This window comes from Centropristis striata, chromosome 7, assembly GCF_030273125.1.
Source record: "Centropristis striata isolate RG_2023a ecotype Rhode Island chromosome 7, C.striata_1.0, whole genome shotgun sequence".
Taxonomy (NCBI): domain Eukaryota; kingdom Metazoa; phylum Chordata; class Actinopteri; order Perciformes; family Serranidae; genus Centropristis; species Centropristis striata.
In genome coordinates this window covers 23904042-23924533 of record NC_081523.1, presented here as the reverse complement: position 1 = coordinate 23924533, position 20492 = coordinate 23904042, and the positions used below count along the sequence as shown (strand labels likewise).

The window sequence follows — 20492 nt, the reverse complement described above, 5'->3', positions numbered from 1 at the left end:
AAAATGTTTCGATGTGAGGACTTTTAATTTTCATTACAGCAGCCCTGACATTCACTAATTTTTTCATACACAGGAACAAAAAGGAGGCTTCAAAAGCTGAGACTTTAGCAGCCAAACAGAATGTGTAAGCATGGCAGAGACACACTGTTAAGTACTGGAGTATGTTAATGATGTAGACAAGAACAAAGAACTAAAACTGCTCACATGCTGATAACAATCCAATCTAACTATCACTCTCTACCTCTCTCATCTATCACTTGCCATCTATTTCACTCGTGCTGGGTTTTTTTTCTGCATCCCGCTCTCTCAGAAGAATTAAATACACGAAGGGAAAAGCCACTTTGCTCATCAGAAGCCAAGCAGCGATTGAGCAAGGATGTTATTTTCTTTCTGTTATCTTTTTTTTCACTGACAGACTGTGTAATGTTGATGGTAATTGGACCGAGTCTAAGAGGATGAAAACTCATCAGAGCTTGCATCGTGTCTGTGCCCGATTCAAGGTTTAAAGGAAAGTTTATCTTCAAAGTTTAAGGGGCACCAACTTTTTGATTTCACAGATTTGAGATAAAACACAATCCAAATCCTTATTCCATTGTGGCTTGTTCACATACGGTGTAAACACTCACTCGTGCATAGAGCCATGTACACAGGTGGTTTGCTTACCTGTTGTTGAGGATAACAGGCAGCAACAGGTCCTGTAGAGGGAGCCATTCATCTACTCTGCACCTCCCTGACTCGCACATCTCCTACACACACAAATACATGAAGGCACACATGCACTCTCGGAGCCACAAAGTACAATCTCCAAATCATTCAACATCAGGGCTCTGGTAAACCAAGTAAGGAAAATTAGACAAAGATTGCATTTAAACATTTGATTCCAACTATTGTTTCTGCAGCCCATTCCTCTATTGTAAATACCATGTGACAACTTTAATTCCCCTCATTTGCCAGTTTATTAGGTACACCTGAACAACAGTCCTGCAATAAATGCTACCTTTATTAAAGCTATAGCTTTTTGTTGAACTTGTTAAGAGATGTGTTGATTTGACTTTAAGTGTGTGCAGTTTGGGGTTCTCTTGAACTGTTTTGTATTACTTTGGGAGAAATGAATGATCCTGTTCCTGGTTTCTCCACAACTGGGAGCAAAAGGTGGCTCTGTTCAAACAAACTGTGGTTAACAACAAAGCTCCCAAACCATGCCTGAAACTCTTTTGTCCATAAGTCATACTATGGACAGTGTCCCGTTGGCCAGATGCAACTACAGCATCCTCCATCTGTAGCCTTGATGCAAACTATCTAACAGGAGGAATTCTTCAAATGCCAATACCTTTCATCTTTACAGCTGAAATTCTTATGGCAATAAAAATTCAAGTCAAGATATAGAACACTGTGATTATTTTTGGGTGATCAAACTGAACATGCTGCTGCTAAGCTTCTAAATGACTAACATTGACTTTGTACCATCTGTTGCTCCTTGTCAGTATTCAGTCTAGTTTTTTTTTTTTAAAAGTCACCTCAGTTTTCTAAAAATCTGTTCTTGACTGTAGAAGCTGAGTTAGTTAGTCAACTTCCAAGGTATGTGTGATTTATGACAAGAATGTCCAACACCCACAAGAAGTCACAAAATGATGATTTAAGGGTGAAGATAAATGAAGGGAAGAGAAAAGTGGGTTTCACACATTGTTATTTTTTCTTTTCTTGAATTTTCTTTTTTCTTTTGACATACTTACTGCTGAAGACATCTAAAACCATTCAAATGAAACAACCAGGGAAGGAAGCACCACTTATTCTCATAACTCACACCCGCTCAGAGTCTGATGAGTCAAATTCCTCTGAAAATTATAAGCAGGTCTGTTGATATGCTCTTTGTCTTTCTTTGTACCTTGAGAGAAAAGGGCTGAGCGAGGTGGATCCTCACACTTCCTTCTGGTCTCCTCCAGAGAAGAGACCAAAAACACTGCCACAAAGAGCTGAAACCAACCTGTGAAGATACGCAACACACACACATACACACAATAGTTACACTGATACATACAGAGAAAATTGTATCATAATAAGGCCTTGCCTTTAGTAGGGACATAGCAGGCGCAATACCACTAATGAGCAGGATCGATGATGAGCACTAAGATAAATAGCCAGAGAGTGTTGGTATGAGTACTAGAACTGTGTGTTCTGTATTGTATGCATATTTGGTGCGAATGACAGAACAAAATGATGAGGCGAGAACTTCATTATGGCAATTAACCGAGAGTAACACCCACTCTCCAGTATCGTCTCAAAGTGCAGATAACACAGGGCAAGACTAATGGAGACTAATAACAATCCCAGTTCCTCTGAAATATGAAATGCAAAGCTCGACTAATCAACCAGTGCTGGTCAGTGAGAAATGAGAGAACAAAGTTATGAAACAAGACTCTCGAAGCTGTACTAAGGATAATCACTGGCAATTTAGTTTTCTGTGAACCAGGAGTTTGAGACTGTGGCTGCCTCAGACAAAACTGTATAAAAAAACAATATTGATAATGCAACAGAAAGCTAATAGTAATGGATTTTGTAACTCCTTTTATCATTCTTTGTCTTCCATTTGGGGAATAAACAAGCTTTAACACAGTCTCTATCCACCTTGTTCTTGGGGCTCAACTGTGGAAATGAATATGGATGTAACTTCCAGAGTGTTAAATACTTAAACACAACAAAGGTATGCTGAATTAGCTGTCAGTGGTTCTTGTGTGCAATGAGTTTGTGACTGTGCAGATAACTATTACTGCATTACTAAAGAAAACTTCAAAGCGTTGTGGTTTTCAAGCTAGTTCTGGCTGTGTAGAGGTTTATTATGAATGGATCAGACATAAGTGACATTGTATCTAAAAATATGCGTATCGTGTCTGTGTTTAGATTTCTCTGAGCTATGAAGGAAAATTATTGTTGACAGAAATTGCATCAGACAGACTGTGTCACAGCCTCTGCTGCAGCTCCAACTGTTGAAAGTGTTGATAATCGGGCAAACTACAATACCTAACTTCCTGTTGCTTTTAAAACATTGTCATGCATTTGTCCTTTTCACCTCACCCAGAATCTGTGCCTCCAGTCTATTTTCTCTGTGCCACCCTGAGGAGGGGCATCTCAGTTTGAAAGTCTTTGCGTTAAACCAAACCTGTTCACTTGGTCCTGAGGACATTACAGGTGGCTCTTTTTAAGTGGCGTTTGTGTGCGCTTGCAAGTGTGTGTTTACACAGCATCCACCTGTGTGTTGGCTTTGGGTACACAATCGTAGGAGATGCCCACGGGGACCAGACTGACATCGGGGACAGATCCCTCTTTGATGAGTTGTCTGATGCGAGCCAGCCACTGGCCACCGCGGCCAGACGCTGCTGACACACCAACACTTATGGCCTGACCCTCATGTAGCAGCTCACGTACCAGCTGAGGGAGGAGAGAGAAAAATGGCAGAGACAAAGGTCTGAAAAGTCTTGGCAGTAAGGGAGCAATTAACATAAAATGCCTCTCATGCATTTTTAAAATATACATAAGCAATATAGTGAAAAAGACCTTGGAGGGAATACAAAGGGGCAAAAAAAGAAAGTGAGGAGGGCAGCAGAGGGAGGAGAAGTCAAATACAGGTAGCAGGCAGGATAAAGAGCAGAAATAAAAGGCGACTGTGGGGGACATTTCATGTCATTCAGAGATACTTCCTTTACCCCACGTACTGATTTCGCCTCACAGACAAGGAAAATTCAATTACCATTGAACAGCAGCTAAGCAGGCCTACACTCAATAAACAATAAAGGTCTATTAACATTGAAATACAACCAATAAACAAGCTTGCTTTCACACACACACACACACACACACACACACACACACACACACACACACAGCCAATATGGTTACATACATAAACGGTCAATGGAAAAAAACAGAGTACTTGCTGCGTCACTCATAAACAACCTGTTTATGTTCCACTGCAGCTGTAGTCTTGTAGATTAATGTCAAACTGAACCAGTTTATAGAGCTGTATAGCACAAAATTGATCTTAATAAAGCCAGTAACTCCTCCAAATGAAATACATCTTTAGGCAAGCTGATATAACGCACAAAAGAGCTCCGTTGCTAGACACAAAGACTGGGTTGCACAATGACAGCCCCCCAGCTTTAATGCAACGATTTTAAGTTTGTACCTTCATTTTTCTGTGAACTAAGAATTATTTATCATTTTATGTATCATTATTAACCCATTGTGACCTTGTCTGTGCTATGATTTTTAGTGATTGCTGTATTTATCTCATTTATCCACTATGCAAATTAAGTTTCTCATGGAAAAAAAGTAATTTGAGTTTAATTGAAGACATTAATGATTAGCAGGTGATAAAAAATCAAGTAAATATGAATATTGCATTAGGGAAAGAGTACAGAGAAGGTACTACAGGGAAGCACAATATATGCAAGATAGGAGAGAGAGGAGGGAGCGGTTAATACAGACCAGATATATCTTCAAGGTCAAACTAGAATTACCACCACACAGTTACAGTACGCCTCCTTCAAACAGACAAGCTGCAGCTCTCACCGAAGTAAACTGATAAGACGGCTTCCTCATATGGTGCAACAACAATCACCTGAAGCTCAAGGTCAGTGAAACCAAAGAGTTTGTGGTGGACGACCAGAGGAACAGGAGCCCCCTCATCCTGGTTGTCATCCAGACAGAGGAAGTGAAGGAGGGTGGACTCATACAAGTACTTTGGAGTCTAAATCAATAAAAAACTAAACTGGATTCACAATGCTGAAGCCCTCTTCAGGAAGAGACAGAGCAGACAGTTCTTCCTGAGAAGACTCACATCATTCACTGTAGGGCATAATGAGTAATAAGATTAAAAGCAACACCGTGATGTAATGAGACACAATTTTCAAATCATAAAAGCCCTTATTCAATTGTCGTTTTTTGTTTAATTGCTGCACAATATTACCAACCAGAGGGTCAGAAACACCTTCAGGTGCATACATGCTCAATTTCGACCAATACTGATGTTTGGCAGATATATCCATATTTCTTTACTTGTATTGAATTTTTTTAACTAAGCTTTGCTTGTTTGCTGTCCAATTTTATGATGTCACCACCCTAAAAAATCCTCAAACAAAATCCTTAATTTGAATGAAGTGATTCATCAGATTAGTGGCAGTCTGCCACATTATCCACATTGACGTCACATGTGCATTTTCTTTTCATTTACTATTTAAAATGGTTAACTTTCATTATAGAGCTGTGCACAGCACACCGATTTGCTCAGCTGCCCACTCTTACTTTCTCTCTCTCTGTTTATCAGACCACAAATGAGACAAGAATTGGCAAGCCCTCTGCCACACTCCCCGCCGCTATGAGACCTCGCCTGGAAGAGAGCGGATGGCAGCTCTGGAGATTGAATAGAGTTTCTACAACTGCTAACTGGGGGTGTTTTGTTGTTCTTTTTTAAGATTTTATATAAGTCACAATGTATTACTTGTTGATAAGGCTTAATGTTATAAATATTCAACAGTGATTAAAAGTCGTTATAATTCAATACTCAAAGACTTGTTACTCATATCAAAACAGCACACTTCTTGCACAACATGAAAGAGCAGCCAATATTTTGACTGTATCCAAAGTTGGTCATGTTATAGAATGATTTATTGCTTGAATATACTTAAAAATACTGGAGATAAGGACGTTACTGCGTTCACTAAGAATGGGACGAATGTGTGGTCACACTGACCTTTACCTCTGACCATTAAAATCTAATCAGTTCATCCTTGAGTCCAAGTGGAAATTTGTGCCAAATTTAAAGAAATTCCCTCCAGGTATTCCTCAGAGAGTGCGCTTCCAAGGATGGGACGGATGATTGGAAAACCTGAGAATATAAAGCCTGTAGCCATGGCTGTTGCTGGTGCAGAGGCGTAAAAATACAAATTACCTTTCCATAAAAACAAAAACAACCTTCTTAGACCTGCCAACTCCACACCATCAAACTAAACACCATTCTTCTGGTTTCTCCACACTTTTCTCATTGCTTTGTCACTCCAGCCAACTCTAAAGCTGCAATCTCTGTAGCAAAACTCAAGCCCCTTGTAATTTTGAGAATGAATAGAGTGGGAAGAGGCTGGGAATGAGGGAGCTGAGGAAAAAGACAGGTTGTATTCTGATTGAGGAGCTGACTGTGATAACACTCCGCTGAGGAGTGCAATGAAAAGTGTGTATGTGAGTGAGTTTGAATTGAACGATAAACAGCCAAATTACAAGGACAGGTATCCTTTGCTTACCCTGCAATTTTATATAATTACCTGCTGCCTGTGAAGGCTTTTTCAGCAAAATGCATTAGCAACATGTTTTCTGATTTTGGCCCATCTGCTAGTAAACAGACTGTTTTTGGGTTCGCATACGCAGCTGATGAGGAACTGCTCCAATCGCCAGGCTGGAAAGGTTTTTACTAAGAAGGTGTTTTTATGGTTGGTGACTCCCTGTAAAGTGCATGAAAACTGAATTGACTGTTGAAGGGGGCATTAGTGTTTGAAGTCCTCTGTGGCTCAAAAGCCTGGGGTTTATTGTACCTAACTAATGTCATTTAGGAACACTTTAATTTGAAATAGCAAGTCTGTCTTTGTGTTGCTATTGGTGTAAATAAGTTGTCTTCCCTAACCTGGGGTGCATGTTACTGGCCTGTACAGGGATGGAAATATTGATCAACCACTTTGATCCAGACTGAAATATATCAGTTACTATTGGATGGATTGCTGTAACATTTGGGAAAGATATTCATGGTACACAGAAAATACATTTCTGTACTGACTTTGGTGATCCTCGGACTTTTTAATCTAGTCTAATCTAATCTAAACTAGTCTGGCACCTGTGGTTTGTAGTGAAATATTTCAATGCCTACCAGAGATTATAATAAAAAATGGTACAGATATTCACAGTTGCCCTAAGGATGAACTGAAACTCTGAACTTCATGAGATTTAATTTAGCTTCCACTTTTTCTAAAACTTCAGTTGATAAATGGGTACCTGGAATATGGAGCTAAATCAGGGCCAAAAGTTTTGATAATTGAAAAAAACCAATGTCATTGAAAAACTAAAATTTTGAAGCTTTTGAAGCAAGTTTTACAGTTAAACTTTAAAAAACAATGTATTTAAAAAAAAAAGTGAAATAAAAATATTTTTGTGTTAAATAATATAATTTAAATCAGTTCTGCAATTCTTTTATTTGTTTTGATTTATTTCATTTTATATACCCCTAATGTTATATTGATGGCTCATTTTTGTAACATAGAGGACATAAACACAGAAAAGAAGAACCAAAGTCTTTAGAGAATTTAGGCTAGCATCAACTAGCTTCATGCTATTTTCTTACAGTAACGTTTGTAAATGTTAAACTCTATCTACTCCATTTGTTAATGAATGCATTCTTAATCTTGTAAAAAAAAATGACGACTCATTTTGTGGGCCCCACTGACCAGGAAACATCTGTATTTTTGGTGTTAATTGCTGATTTAGAGGATAATTCTTTCATCAACCTTCTTACAACTACAATAACCACAAATATTGCCACCTCATCTTAAAACCATCAACACGCGTGAGACTTACAGAGGTCATGACAGGTGAGTACAGACTGTCCATCTCAGCATCCTGCTCAGTCAGTACAGAAGGTGGCAGCAGGACCACGCCTACTTTCTGCAGGATGGATCTATAGGATAAACAGAGGACACTGCATCTCAGACACAGACAAGATTCATCTAAGAATTCATGATGCGTCTTCCCACTGTTTAAAATTAAATTGACAGGCCTAAATATTGCTGTAAATAAAAGTGATAAATTTAGCAGCTCAGCTCTGCCAAAAAAGGGTGCCTGTGTGCATCATCGTGGTGGAGGATCTTGTATGTTTACTTCGTGGGTTTGAGTACCTGATGAAGGAGCCGTTAATGTGGAGGGGACAGACGGTGTATGGGACTCTCAGGTTGTGACAGAAGAGCACCAGAGGCACGAGAGCGTAGTCCACGATGCTCTGACGCACATGCACATAAACCAGCAGAGATCCCTAGATTTCAGAACAGAAGCAGCTTTACATAAACAACATCCTTCACATTGTCATTCATTATGGCAAACAATGGTGGAATGTGCAGAGGTGGCACACGGATTAGGAGATTGTTTCTGTGGCCTTATATTCAATCAATATTATAATCAAGCTCCACAAGCATCAGGAGAAGGGAATGTCAAGAAAATACATTATGATTTAAATCAGCAGGGATACAAATGTTTTTTTTACCCTAAAATACTTTTTTTTACTGCAGGATATGCACGCAAAAATTAACGTTTTACGTGTTGAGTATGATAAAGTGACTATGTACTGTAGAGGATTACATAATACAGTGAATGGTTTGGGGTTTTTTCAAAGTCAACTCAGCTCAATTATTCTGTACGCTGTACAGTGTTTGGCCTTTAGACTTTTGAGTATCTTTTGTTTGTTTGTTTTCATTATAAATAAGTAAAAGCTACGATGCCAAACTAAATTATATCGCAAGAGAAGTCAAAGCCAAGAGATAAAATGTGATTGTACTTTTGTGGATATCATTGTGTCAATACAGCAATAAAAAACACGTAGGTAGTCAGAATATTGCTTCTTTTAAAGCCACAATAAAAAGAGGTTTCTAATCTTTTATTTATATGGCAAACATATTTGGGAAATCTCAAAAGATTCTTTATTAATAGCATTATATTAATTTATTTTTATCAATCATTTTTTTCATAATCAGTACACAGTAAATAAAACATGTAAGTCATGGAGAGAGTACAACATGACAGTCCCTTGTCATATTATTTAGTGTTAAATAAATGTGAGATTACAAATTGAAAATACAAATTGGATTATACGTTTACGGGTAAATTGAGACAAACTAGATAAATCAAGAACTAAACCGATTTCTTATGCGGTGACTATTTACATGCTTTAAAAAAATGCAGATAATCCAGGCGACAGGACAAATGGCAAGAAACCCTGAATGTGACAACCAGCTGACAGCACACTAAATACCATGAGCATCACTAGAATAATTTCCTGGAGGTTTTTCCTTCATAGATGTAACTGACTGCATTTCAGTGAGATCCAAACTAAAGACACAGTTCACTGAATTCATTCATTCATGCCCATCTTGAACAACAGCAGAATGACTCAGACTTATTTTTTTGTATTTATTAAGCCAACCATGTAATTAGAGTTGTGTAGTCTTCAGTAAAAAACTGACAATAATTAAGTATAACAAGGCAAGTAAGAGAAACTTTAAAGTTTTCTGTATGTTTTTTATTTACTAATCATACATTTGGATGTTTTCTCCTTTACTTCACTTAAAAAAAAAACTTTTTTTTTCTTTACCTTGAAATGTTTTTTAGTGGATGTGTACACACAGGGGTGTAGATGTTTACCATCTTATTAGAAAGCTGAGCACATCCTGAGTGTGGTTATGTGTGGATCAAAACATCATAGTATCTGGGTTGTACACACAAAGTGTGTTTTCCATGATTTTCAAGAAGATTTTGACACCTTGTGGTGTAGCACATTTAATCATCTGTGAATAGAAAAGTTAGGATATTTAATTTGCATATGAATGTGTGTTTATCGATACTTGCACCTCTTGTGAGGCTCGGTGCAAAGCAGGCAGATGGTTGAGGTTAACTTGAATACTGCCAAACACGGATGAAAACATCTTCAGCATCACCCAGCTCAGGAATCTAGCCAGGGGAGGATAGTGGGTGGAGAGATGTATAGAAAGAAGAGGGGAAAAAATTAATGAGTGGAGATAAGGAGGAGAGGGGGACAATGTACACAAGGGAATAATAAATAGATAGTGGAGCTTCAGCAAAGAAAGTAAGGATGGAGTGTGACAACATGTAAATGAGATAGATGGGAGTGAGACAACGTAGGAAGAAGAGGGATAAGGACGAGAAAAGAAACTGATGACATAGGGAAGAAGCAAAACGGAAAGCGATAAAGAGGGGTGTGTGCGAGGGTGACAGCTGTAGATAGAGACGAAGACCGAGGCTGCAAATGAGGTAGACAGAAAGAGAGCAGAAGACAGTACGGGGCAGATTTTATAGAGAGATTCCTAAGGCTAAAACGAAAACATAAAAAGTTTATTTAAAAAAAAAAAGAAAGTTAAACGTTTTAACACCATTTCTTTCGACATTTTCAAAAATTCTATTACTGTCTGTAGCTACAAGAACAGGACCTTAAGATCTGACAGTCATAGCACCCAATTTCAATTTAAAATACAACCTGCACCTTTCCACAGGGAAAGATTGACAACTGTTGCACGGACAGGTTTATGCCTGAACAACTGCCGATCATTTTAAAGAGCATGATGACTGACGGAGGCATAGACACTAGGTAGTTTATAAAAAATATGGGCAATCTGACAAATGTGTGAAACTACGTGTCTAGTAACACATTATGAACTATTCTGTGTTTGCCTCTTTAGAAAGCAGAGTCTCTTCATTTCCTGTTAATTTTCTGCATGGACAGGTAGTTGGAGCGTTTTTCCTCAGTTTAATTATCAGTTAAAAACATGAGCAACTGTGTATCTTGTTCTTTGATTAAAAAGGTTGATGATACAAGGCTGAGAACATAAATAGGAGTATTTTGATAAAGGAAACCTAATCACTGAGACCCTAATTCTGCAGCTCGCTATCAGTGAGCAGTAGCTAAACATTGACATATGTATAAAACTAACACGTTCAAGATAAATCAGGTTATTTCCATATTCTTGGTCAATTTTGGGTGCACAATGGTGTACTGTTTAGTTTCTGAATTTGCTACAGCTATGATTCCCACTTTGATTGGCTTTCTCTCCACAGCGAGAGCAGCTGATGGGTATGGTAGTATTTAAGGATAAGGCTGGCAGTAATCTGTACTTTTGTTATTGTCAACAAATCCCATATAAAGGCCAAGACTTTAGCGTCTCTCCCTTTCTCAAAACATTCCACATTCTCCAGCCTGTCTGCTGTCTTTTCTTCTTACTGAAGACATAAATCTTTATAAAGAAGTTAAGAATATAAGCTGTAGTTTTGAACACATGTCAAATGGTGAGTATTTATGGTTGTAGAATGGTGTATAAACCCATATTCACTGAAATAAAAATAAAAAGTCAGCTGTAAGCAGTATTCAGCGTTGGCTACACAGGAAATACTTCAACATATCAATTCAGTGTTGGTTTTGTCCACTTGTGATCGCATCACCCAGGACACATAATATAATGCCTGGTCTAAACGGGACCTTTGTTCGTCATGTGACTCTCTTGTTACAGTCCACAGACTTAATAATCGTTGAGGGTCCTTATGAAAACTGTCTTAGGGCTCATTTATTAGCCTTCTTCTCTATCTTTTTAAAAAATCTTACAGACAGTCCAAATGGAGCAGTACCACCAGAAATCGTCCAGGCAGCGTGACCAATAGTTCAAGCTTTTTGAGATCATATTAGTAAAACATCTCTGTCCACATGTCGTAATGTATCCAATGTCCTCACAGACCATCGCTGTTTCCAAATCTGACTCAACTTTCAAAAAGCCTCAAAATTACGACGTCCTCCACTGTTTGTTTATAAACAGGAGACATGAAAGTATGTGAGCAGTGACGGTTTCATCGTGTGAAATGAATGCATCAATTTCATAAATGTGGCTTTAATGAGTTTTTGCAGTTTATTTTTCATGTTTTATGTTTGTGTTTTTATGCTGCCTTTCCAGAAATAAAGATACTGACCTGAACATCAAAACCTATATATGTATTTATATGTCTTGTTTATTTCCTATTACTCTAAGTAAAAGGGTTCAAAAGTGCAGCTATAAATCAATACGCTAAAGGACTTTATTAATAAATAAACAATAAACAGCAATCTTTGAACCTCGCCCTTTGTACATTGGCCCACACACACACACACACACACACACACAAACAAACACGCACCGCAAGAGGCCAGAGGAGATGCAGGTGTTAATGAGGGGGAGGAATTTCGAGAGGTGGCTGAGCTGCCCTCGGCAGTCTCCCCCCGCTGGTGCTTCATACTCGGCTGTTAGCGCCTCCTTCACCCTGAAACACATGGTCACAGGACAGCAGGGTTAACACATCACAAAGCCTCTTTTGTGCCACATGCAGACAAGCACCCGCCTTCCAGTAAGACAACAACAACATCTCTGAGTAAAGAGGTTACATAAAGGTTAAACTCAATTACACTGAAGGAGAGAAAACAACAGATACAAACTGAAGACTGAGATAGGGAAAGTGTGACGACAGTCCCAAGTTATCCCATTTTTCTTCATTCACTCTGCACAGACCCCATGATGGCCTTCATTTTCTGTATCTTTGTTTGTGTCTATTATCTCCTCTGCTTCTTTCTCTTTGCCTTTCTCCAGAACTGCAGTACCCGTTTCATTTTCTGTATCTGTGTCTATCATTTATTTACTCTCTTCTGGCATCTCTCCTCCTCTCCCCCTCTCCTCCTCCTCCTCCTCCTCCTCCTCCTCCTCCTCCTCCTCCTCTCTCCCCTCAGGTACCTGTTGCGCTGACAGACTCTCTCCAGTCTGTTGCTAACCGGACTCTCGTAAACTTTGCACCCACTCACAAACAGCACGCAGCACACTCTCCGCACCAGCCAGCCTCGATACCTGCAATACAACACACACAATGCGGAGGCAGAAAATGTGTATGAGTGAGGGCGTAGGGACATGAACATTTTGTATGTTGTTTGCCTGAATACTGGAAACATTATCATTACCTCGTATGCGTCTCGTTGACACTCAGAAGGTTGTGAAAGCCAAGGGAAGAGTTTTGTCCGAGCTTCTTGCTCTACGCCATGACAGGCAAAACACAAAGACAAATGACACGGGTGTTGGGAACAGATCCAATCCATCATATAAAAACTCCCATGCAGCTGAAGGATGTCATTTGAATGGGGTATCTATAAAAGCATCTTTAAATTCACTAAAAAAAGCTTAGTTTTCTCTCTAATCTTGTCCGGCCTCTATGCTGCACACTCACCAGACTGTCAGGGGTGCACTGGTGGCAGCACTGGCCAACAGTCGGTCTGAAGTTGCCCAGACACTGAGGCACCGTCTTAAGCTTTTTCTTGATCTTCATTTCCCATGACAACTGAGAGGGAAAGACAAACAGAAATTACACAAAGCAGAGATGTGGACTTGAGTCATTGTAACTTGGACTCGGGTCAACTTAGGTCACTGTTTTGTTAACTTCAGATTTGACTTGGAAGTTAAAGACTTGTGACTTGACTTGATACATAATGACTCGAATGACTCGTCTGTGTTCATGTCATGTTTCATGTGTCCGTAACATTACCCGCTGCTACAACATCAAACTTTGTTCGTCATTTCATGTCCCATTCGGATCACAAGTGCCTGTGAGGGCTGATGTTAGCTAATGTTAGCCAATCAACAAAAACGATAGCAGTGGTGGAATGTAACTAAGTACATTTACTCAAGTACTCTACTTAAGTATACTTTTGAGGTACTTGTACTCTCCTTGAGTATTTCCATATATGTAACTTTATAGTTCTACTCCACTATATTTTAGGGGCAAGTATTGTATATTTTACTCCACTACATTTAGCTGCCAGCTTTAGTTACATTTTAGGTCAAGATTTAAATGAATAACATGACCAATTCAAAATGTGAATGCATGTTTATAAAGTAAACCACAAAACAATATATTAAGTAGTTAAAATTAGCCCTACCTGGACAACAGTAAAATGCTGCTTACATAAATGTGCCATGAGTATGTTTACTTTTGACACTTTAAGTACATTTTGGTGCTGATACTTTTGCATTTTAACTTAAGAAAGTTTTCAGTGCAATACTTTTACCTGTAGCAGAGTAATTTCGCAGTGTAGTATTAGTACTTTTACTTAAGTAAGGGACCTGAATACATCTTCCACCACCGATCAACAGAATAAAATGGAAATGTAATGTGTGGGTCATGATGTCTTAATGTGTGTCAGTTAATAAAGGACCAACTGAAAAAGTCTCATCTGTTACTCCCACGACTGGAAAGGGAAGTGGGTGTGCCTCAAAGTAACGGTCTGGAATTTTAGCTGGAAAGGCTAAAAATACCATTTCGCCATTCCAACGTTGGCTTGGGTGCGATCGTACATCTTTCAAGAACTGAATCCTGCCCCGAACTGCAGTGTCATTTGTAAAATAAATGAATACATAATGACGAATCCCACACTGAATGTCACCTGTGTCAATCCCATTGTACCTTTGGTTGAGTCTGAGGCAGTGTTCCAGACTGGGCATGTGTGTGACAGCTCTAGTCTCAAATGCATTGTGCTATGGAATAAAATGAGCTTGACCTTACAAAAGAAGTTTGCGGGGACGACGGTAATGAGCTCACCCGAAAGGGAAGAAATGACATGGTCGTGGTATTGCAGTGATGTGGTTATCATCACAGTCCTATTTGTACCTGCATAAACACTTAGTGTGGATCCTCCACAGAGGTTTATAAATGAGGCCTCTGGTTGCACGTATTGTCTGACAAACTGACAAAGAAAATGTCATATTCCCGTCAGCACCAGCTCTTAAGAAATATAACAGCACTGGCAAATTAAAAAGAGAAAAAAAAACATTGTCAGTCCAAATGCTTTGATTATTTGCTCTTGATTTAATTTTGAGTTTGTTATGATTTCTGTGTTGCTGTGATCGGTGTAACTCTGAATCCATGGCAGCAGGCAACTTGCGGTGCTCTAAATATTAATACGAGGCCCATATGAGACTCCGTATCAGGCAATCACTGCACATCAGGCATAAACAGCCCGTGCACTGAAGCACAGGCCAGACTGTGTACTGTATACTAATCAGACTTAGGTCTCCTGTTGCATGTTGACTGCTGGTCAGTTGTGCAAATATTTGTGTTATGCAACGATGCTCATTAATTACCATGCTGTGTGTGCATGTGGGCTGCTACTGTGCCTGAAATTTAGTGTTAGTTAGGGTTCAGATTGATTAATCTGTTTAGACCATATAAGATAATGAATCTCCTAAAACCAATGACACTTTATCCAAGTTAAATGATGATGATGATTGATTACAGGAATGGAGCTGACTGAATCAGTGCATTGCCAAGAAAAGGTCGATTAAAAGACAAAACGTTACTGTAAAGATAAAGCTTGGATTGAACACACAATAAATATATGACTATACTATTTTAGAGCATAGAGATTGAGGGTGATGTATGTTGTATAGATTTAAAGCCCCTTAAGGCTAACCATTTTGGCATTGCTTTAGGGAGAATCAGTGAATTATACAAGTGGGAAGACAATGTTTTAGTATTATCAGGCTTTAATCACATACCAGAATAAGGAAAATAATAAGGAACTGACCATACTCTTTCCAACTCGGGCCTTCTGCATTGTGCCATTTTTGTAATCTTGCAAATTCTTTGCTTTGCTTCAGCAGGTTTATCATCCTTTACTTAACAAAAAGCACATTTTCAAGTTTAAGAAGCTATTTTAGTTTGAATAATTAAGTATCCATTAACATTCCCAATGTGTGAAATTTCGCTAATATTTTTGGACCTGTAAAGAACTGCATCAGAGACATTGATTTATCCGTGGTGGTCCACAACATTTTCAACACTGACCACCACATATTGATCTCCTAGTTTCTACAATTTAAAATGGGAAAAAATCCTATTTCATTTTAGAGCTGCAGGCTCAACCCCTCCTTGCCCTGCGCTCTGACTAGGCTTATCAGACCACAAATGAGACAAGCTAGAAAAACCTGGAGTCCTCTCGCTTTTCTCCCCAGTTCTATAAGACTATGCCAGGAGGAGAGCGTACAGCGACTGCAGAGACTTTCCTTCAGTTAGTAGCTGTAGCAACTCAAATTCAGGCGGCGCAAACTCCAGCACTGCAGTCACAGTGGACTGGTGCCGCTGGGTCTAACCACCAACAAGTTGCTGATCCGGTTTGGAGTCGAGGTGATCTGGGATCAGACCGCCAGCACAGGGGTTTGCACTGGCTAAATTAGAGATGCTATAGTGGCTAACTGAAGGTTATGCCCTCCCCCGGGTCAGCTACCATCACAAATAGAATCTAAATATGTGGAAAACACTGCTGCTGGCTGCTGGCGTGAGACCAGACAGTCAGCATACGAAAGCACATATCGACAGTGCTGTTGTTATTACTCTCACTGGAGGAACGAATACAGCTGTGTTACAACTGGAGGATTAAAGTGGGAAGGGCAAGTAAATAGTTTGACATTTTGGAAAACAAGTTTATTCAGTTACTTGACCAGAGATGTCTACGCATTAAGGACTTTCAGTTATCATGCCGGTAAATCTGATGCGCTTATAAACTTATTAAACTGACAACAACTTTCCAACCAATAATTTATCAGGCGTGAATTTCCAAGACTTGACTTGACATGGATTTGACAGTTAGCTGTATTGAATGGAAGACAGTTTTAGCTCTGCAAAGTGCGCTCTCACAACAAAATGTCAATTAGAAGCACATAAAAAGGGTTTTTTTAATGGAGAGTGAACAGAAGGAACAATTATAGTAAGCAAAACCTGTTCTAATGTCTGTTTAATCCACGTCCACGTAGACAGACAGACAGACAAAGCGCGTCCTAAAAACCTGTTTTTAGGACAAGTGATGTACCGTTAATATTTCTAGAAAAAAAAAACACAGGTTGTTATCCATCTGCTTGGTATTCACGGGGAAAACAACACAGAGAGGTAATCTTGCCCAACTTTTGTTTGTCAAGTCGTTTAATACATTTACTTATTTACTGATTAAATAAACAACATGTAATGTGTTAATCCACGAGGTGTAGAGGTGCTGGTCGTCCTTTGAACACTGGACAGGGCCAGGTTAGCCTTCAGCCCTCAGTCTTAATGCAATCGCCTCCATACATACACAGACATGAGCGGGTATTGATCCTCTCCTATAACAGCCAATAAGCCTATTTCCCAAAATGTTGAAGTATTGCTTTAAAAATTCTCCTCATTCTCAGCGGGATCTCTATGACTCACTGATAGATCGCATCCTGTGATTTGGTAAACATCAAACAGACTGAAGCACATGTGGCGGTGCATGTTCTCTCGTGATTGTGAAGAACAAAGAGTCTGAGATTGGTGCACATGGAGTAAAGTGGGAGATGACAGTGGGAGAGAGTCATGCAGGCAGTATGCTTACAGCTGGTCTATTTTGTTGAATTTGAGGGAGGACTGTGTCTTTGTTTATCCCGTCATTCTTCTCATGCACCATGGTGAGCCCCCTCCAGACGTCTACTCAGAGACCTACATAAGACAAGATTAGGGGAAAACAGTGTGTTATACAGCGCCATGTTAAAACAATGCATTCTTACATTTCGCTGAGCAATAAGGAGTGTTTGTGAGTGCCGCAGTCACTTTAAGGAGTTTGACAATACCAGACCAATTTTGTGATTTCTCAGAGGGCAGTGCTTGCAGAAAAGGCTTCATCTCTCCAATTTAAGAAAATAAACACATCCACTCGCGCACACAATCTCAGTGCAACATAAAATTTATTTTGTTCTCTGGTCCTTGGCAGGAGAGGGTTGGCACCACTCACCGATCTATCACCCTGTGCCCACAGCTACAATTTCACCCATCTAACCAGCACTTCTTCCCCTCCACCGTCACAAATTCTTAACCTTCCCTTTATTCTTATTCCAGTGAAGGTAAAGTAGCTTCTTGCTGTCGGTTTCCTTGTCCTGCTTTCCCCATCGTCTCCTCTTATTGAACTTTTGGCAAAATGTACTTGAAAAGTTTTGTGCTCACTTCTGTATGCAGGGAGGAATAAAACCAGGACAGAACTGCTATTAAGAGATTAGAGATTGAGTGAAACTTGAGGCTGTCTTTGCTCAGCAATGTACAGGTGAAGCGGGGCAAACACTCACTAGTGGGTTATAAATCATTAAAAGGAAGGTACATAGCCATCAGCTGAAAAACAGCTCTTATGTAACTGATGCTGGTCCTTGGGAACACAGTAATGAGAGTTGGCAACATAGGTCACAATGTAATTTGATCTAGCTTAAATAGGTTACCTAATTGATAGCGTTGGCTGTGTCTGAGCTCACATTAGTAATCAACTGAGATTAAATTAGTAATCATCTGAGATTAAAGCAGATTTAATACAGATCAAGAGGCAGTTTGCACTAGAGAAAGCTACATGAGTATAAAAGCCACCATCCTGAGAGAGCCTGCCTTTAGTTTTATGTGAGGCTTTGTTCCTACTACAAAAGGTTGAAGACGTAGCCTGCTGTCATCCTGTGGCACAAACTCTCGGTACATCTTTCTGTGGTTACTCCCATCAGATTCAGGAGTCTAATTTGGTTCAATGGGAGACTTTTCTCTTGCATCTCTGTGTCCCACTCTGTTGATCCCACTCTGCCCCATTAACTTTGCTAATTAAAACTTAAGCCATCTCCATTGGGAGATGCTCCATTTCAACTGGCTCAAGTTCCCACATTCATTATCAACTCTGGTGGGAACAAAGGCATTGATAAGAGGGTCCCAGGGGGGCTGCTGTGATCCTTCGCAGGTGCAAAGGGTAAAGGAGGAGATGAGGTAGCAAAACGGCCTGGGTATAAAAGTGTAAATTAAGCAGCCAGAGATTCAGCAAAGGATCTAACAAGGTTATATAAGTCACCTCAGAGGGAATACAAGACCACATGTAAACAGGGGTTTCATTTTCCTCACATATTCTTACCTGACAACATACAACATATGAATTCACACACTGATGAGTAGAAACATGACAGGTGTTCCAAGCGGAGACGCAGTCTTCTTTGCGCATTTATGGTTAATTTAGTTCATCCTCTCCTCACAAGTTAATTGATCAATTATAGTCTTTAATTAATAGGCTGTAGTTTGCTAATGTGATAGCCAAAGACTTAAGTGGGCCCATGATGAGAAAGGATTAAAAATCAGAAGCCATTACGAGCTGCCAGGTCAGATTAGATTGGAATTAATTTTAGAGCAGCAGTGGAAGTGATGGTAGTTGGTGCGTTCAAGTCTATTCCCAAAACTGCTCAGTGATTAGAGGGGGCTTTAAATACACTTTGGATTTATCTGAATAGGAGATCTAAATTGAAAGTTAAAAATCTCAGATCAGATATCTCTTTTAAACCGCAGTATAAATTCTGGCCACTCAGCCTAAACACAAACACACATGCAACAATGTGTATATAGATATCAGAGTTAGTAGTTACTTTTCCAAGTATCTGTTTCCATTACAGTATAATCAAGAAATAATAACAGGATGACACTGTGCCCTCTGCAGCTCCATTATGTTTGATTACAAGTAGGGCCGGGACTTTAACGCGTTAATTAAGATTAATTAATTACTCAAAAAATAACGCGTTAAAAAATTGACGCATTTTAATCACACTTATTTTTGCCCCACGGAACATTTCTCACTGGATGAGTTTCAGGCGGACCGATTATACTGAAGCACCAACTAGCGTTCATGAGTTCAGACAACAACAAACCACAGTGAACATGAAGTTAGAAGCTGATGAGACGCTTTGGTTGGCCCCGTGGATGATGGGACATTTTGTTACAAAAAATGAACGGATGGAAGGGTCGATAAGAGCATGGTTGTGTTGCTATGCAACAAGGAATTCACTGCAGCACATCGAGCCTCAAGTATCACCTCAATGCAAAACATATAGCAGCTAGCGGCTAGTGTGGTAGCTAGCATGGATTGTGTTTCACTTAAAAAACCAAAGTATTCTAGTTTACAGAAGGTCTACCTACCTATAGGCTACCTGAATTTCTGAAATGTACTATATTTCTAAATATGCTATTGCTACACTTCTGTTGGACTTGAACAAAAATAAACAATATTTTTGTTGCTTAAGCTTATGTATTCAGTCATTATTCAATGGTATACTAAAAATCCATGTGAAAAAAAATACTTCTCACTGTTCTCAGGTCAAATATTTATATGTGATTAAAATGCAATTAATTTTGATTAATTAATTACAAAGCCTCTAATTAATTATATATATATTTTTTTAATCGAGTCCCGGCCCTAATTACAAGTAAACATATTATTCAAGACAATGATCATTCATATACCCTAACAAGTGCATGTAACATTTCTTTTGCAAATCAACTGCAATGAAAAAAGTACATAGAAACATTGAACAAAATATCCATCCATCCTTTAGCCTTTATCTGAAGTCGGGTCGCAAGGGGCTGGAGCCGAGACATTGGGCGAGTGGCGAGGTACACCCTGGTCAGGTTTGCCAGACTATCACAGGGCTGACACACAGAGACAGATACCAATTCCCTCATTCACACCTATGGGCAATTTAGAGTCACCAATTAAAGTTTCTATAAGGTGGAGTTTGTATTCGAGACAAAAAAGAACATGGACAGATTTCAAGGTCACAAATAACAACAGCAAAACAAACAAAAGCTACCAGGGCAAAGTCACTATG

General features: G+C 39.3%; 1 protein-coding gene across 5 annotated transcripts in view; it reads right to left on the bottom strand.

Annotated features, from left to right (window-relative positions):
* The window catches only part of gpat2 (glycerol-3-phosphate acyltransferase 2, mitochondrial), a 125121-nt gene that overhangs the window by 18637 nt on the left and 85992 nt on the right, over positions 1-20492 (bottom strand). For 3 of the 5 annotated variants that reach the window (XM_059338219.1, XM_059338218.1, XM_059338220.1), the window contains 11 exons: positions 17219-17322; positions 13048-13158; positions 12785-12855; positions 12564-12674; positions 11977-12099; positions 9651-9750; positions 7929-8062; positions 7612-7711; positions 3247-3426; positions 1886-1984; positions 664-746 (listed from right to left, as the gene is read on the bottom strand). In XM_059338219.1, the coding sequence (XP_059194202.1) occupies positions 664-746; positions 1886-1984; positions 3247-3426; positions 7612-7711; positions 7929-8062; positions 9651-9750; positions 11977-12099; positions 12564-12674; positions 12785-12855; positions 13048-13158; positions 17219-17290 (1184 nt within the window). In that variant the 5' untranslated portion in view covers positions 17291-17322. The remainder of the gene's footprint in view (positions 1-663; positions 747-1885; positions 1985-3246; positions 3427-7611; positions 7712-7928; positions 8063-9650; positions 9751-11976; positions 12100-12563; positions 12675-12784; positions 12856-13047; positions 13159-17218; positions 17323-20492) is intronic. The other 2 variants (XM_059338221.1, XM_059338222.1) reach the window with 1 other exon arrangement.